The sequence below is a fragment of the Penaeus monodon genome, chromosome 15 (assembly GCF_015228065.2).
Source record: "Penaeus monodon isolate SGIC_2016 chromosome 15, NSTDA_Pmon_1, whole genome shotgun sequence".
NCBI classification, from domain to species: domain Eukaryota; kingdom Metazoa; phylum Arthropoda; class Malacostraca; order Decapoda; family Penaeidae; genus Penaeus; species Penaeus monodon.
This window is the reverse complement of record NC_051400.1, coordinates 36379953-36381418: the sequence shown is the minus strand read 5'-3', so window position 1 is coordinate 36381418 and position 1466 is coordinate 36379953. Positions and strand designations below refer to the sequence as shown.

At 35.9% G+C, this 1466-nt stretch overlaps 1 protein-coding gene across 1 annotated transcript in view; it reads right to left on the bottom strand.

The window, feature by feature from the left end:
- LOC119582350 (angiotensin-converting enzyme-like) overlaps positions 1-1466 on the bottom strand; it is a 19183-nt gene that overhangs the window by 13333 nt on the left and 4384 nt on the right. Inside the window, exons 4-5 of the mRNA XM_037930565.1 lie at positions 1269-1414; positions 758-866 (exon numbers count right to left, since the gene is read on the bottom strand). Coding sequence (XP_037786493.1) covers positions 758-866; positions 1269-1414 — 255 coding nt within the window. The remainder of the gene's footprint in view (positions 1-757; positions 867-1268; positions 1415-1466) is intronic.

The window sequence follows — 1466 nt, the reverse complement described above, 5'->3', positions numbered from 1 at the left end:
AGAATGGGCTATTTTCTTCTTAATATCATTGATGACTGTCAGATGGATTACTTATGGGACGCAACCGACAAACCTTCGATGTTGTCAACAAATTTAGGAACGTTCTGGAGTTAAGATTTTGATAAAAAAAAAACGTCATGATAGTGGATACACCCTACATCCTCTTCACATATGAAGGAAAACGTCACCCACTCCCTTTTCGCGCTCAACCTTTCGTGTTTCTGACTTCGATATCAACTGATGTCAACAAGAGGAGAATGAGATGAAAGGCAAGGCTTGTATAAGTATAGACCTATATAGACCTTGATGAGAGGGACTCTCATCAAGGTATGGGGTATTCTGATATGTATATAATCAAATAGTCCACATTGCAGTTCATTATGAGATTCACATGAGAGAATAAGTAATTCTATGAAATATAAGTTTTTTTTTTTATCCTACATATTGGTTATGCCCATATTTTCCTACATGAATTTCAAATCCATTTGAAAGTGGATTATATTAGAAACCCTTATGTGTAGTTCTGTCCCCCACGTGTGATCCGATAAATACATTCTTCAGCATTAATTCTCTCTGCGATTTACCTCTTTATTTTGTCTTTAGACTTTTACTCACAATTTCCTTATAGCTAGAAACTGATATTTACTCGTAATTTGAAGTAAATACAGACATCATAATTTCCATGAAGTAACCCGATATATACTAAGAAATATGCCATACTTATATCTCAGCAAAGATATCCTATAGTAGGCCTTACCCTGAAGATGGTAGGTTGGTGGCTGTATGACTGGAAATAATAGATATGGCCCAGTTCGTGATAAGCCACTGCTTGGCCTTCCTCGCCTTGCATGTTGCACATGATCATTCTGAAAGACGTAGTATAGATGAGTTTCCCCTGACATAACTCGCTGTCGGTTTTTCTTACATTAAAATTGATATTTGGTGTTTGGTAATTTAACTTCAAAATACTATATTTTTGTTAGTATTTTCTTATATCTTTTCAGTTTTGTAAGTAGTTTACAGGGATATTTCGTATGATATGTTTAGATTTATTTAGGGGTCAAATATCGTTTTCTGTATCGGATTTTCTAAGCTATCAAAGAAAACCTAATATTCTAGGTAAGATTAATGTATTTTTTCGTCGTTATTCATATTTGTATTTTTCTACAGTTTCCACACATTTACTTTCATTCCTACAGGATATTCCAGATATTACAACAACTATAACCGCAAACTGGGAACCAACACACCATTTAAGTAATAAATACCTATAATCATCCTGCGAAAACATGTCTAGGGACCGCGGATGGCAGGTCGTGTTGCTCGGAGCTTCTGAATCACCGAGGATGGACTCTGACCAGAACTTTTTGGATAAAGGCGGGAACCCCAGACCGAGGAAGAATTTTTCACCTTCCTGGAAAAGTATAGAAGTATGCTGTTACTTGCAATGCAGTTGGCTTTAACGG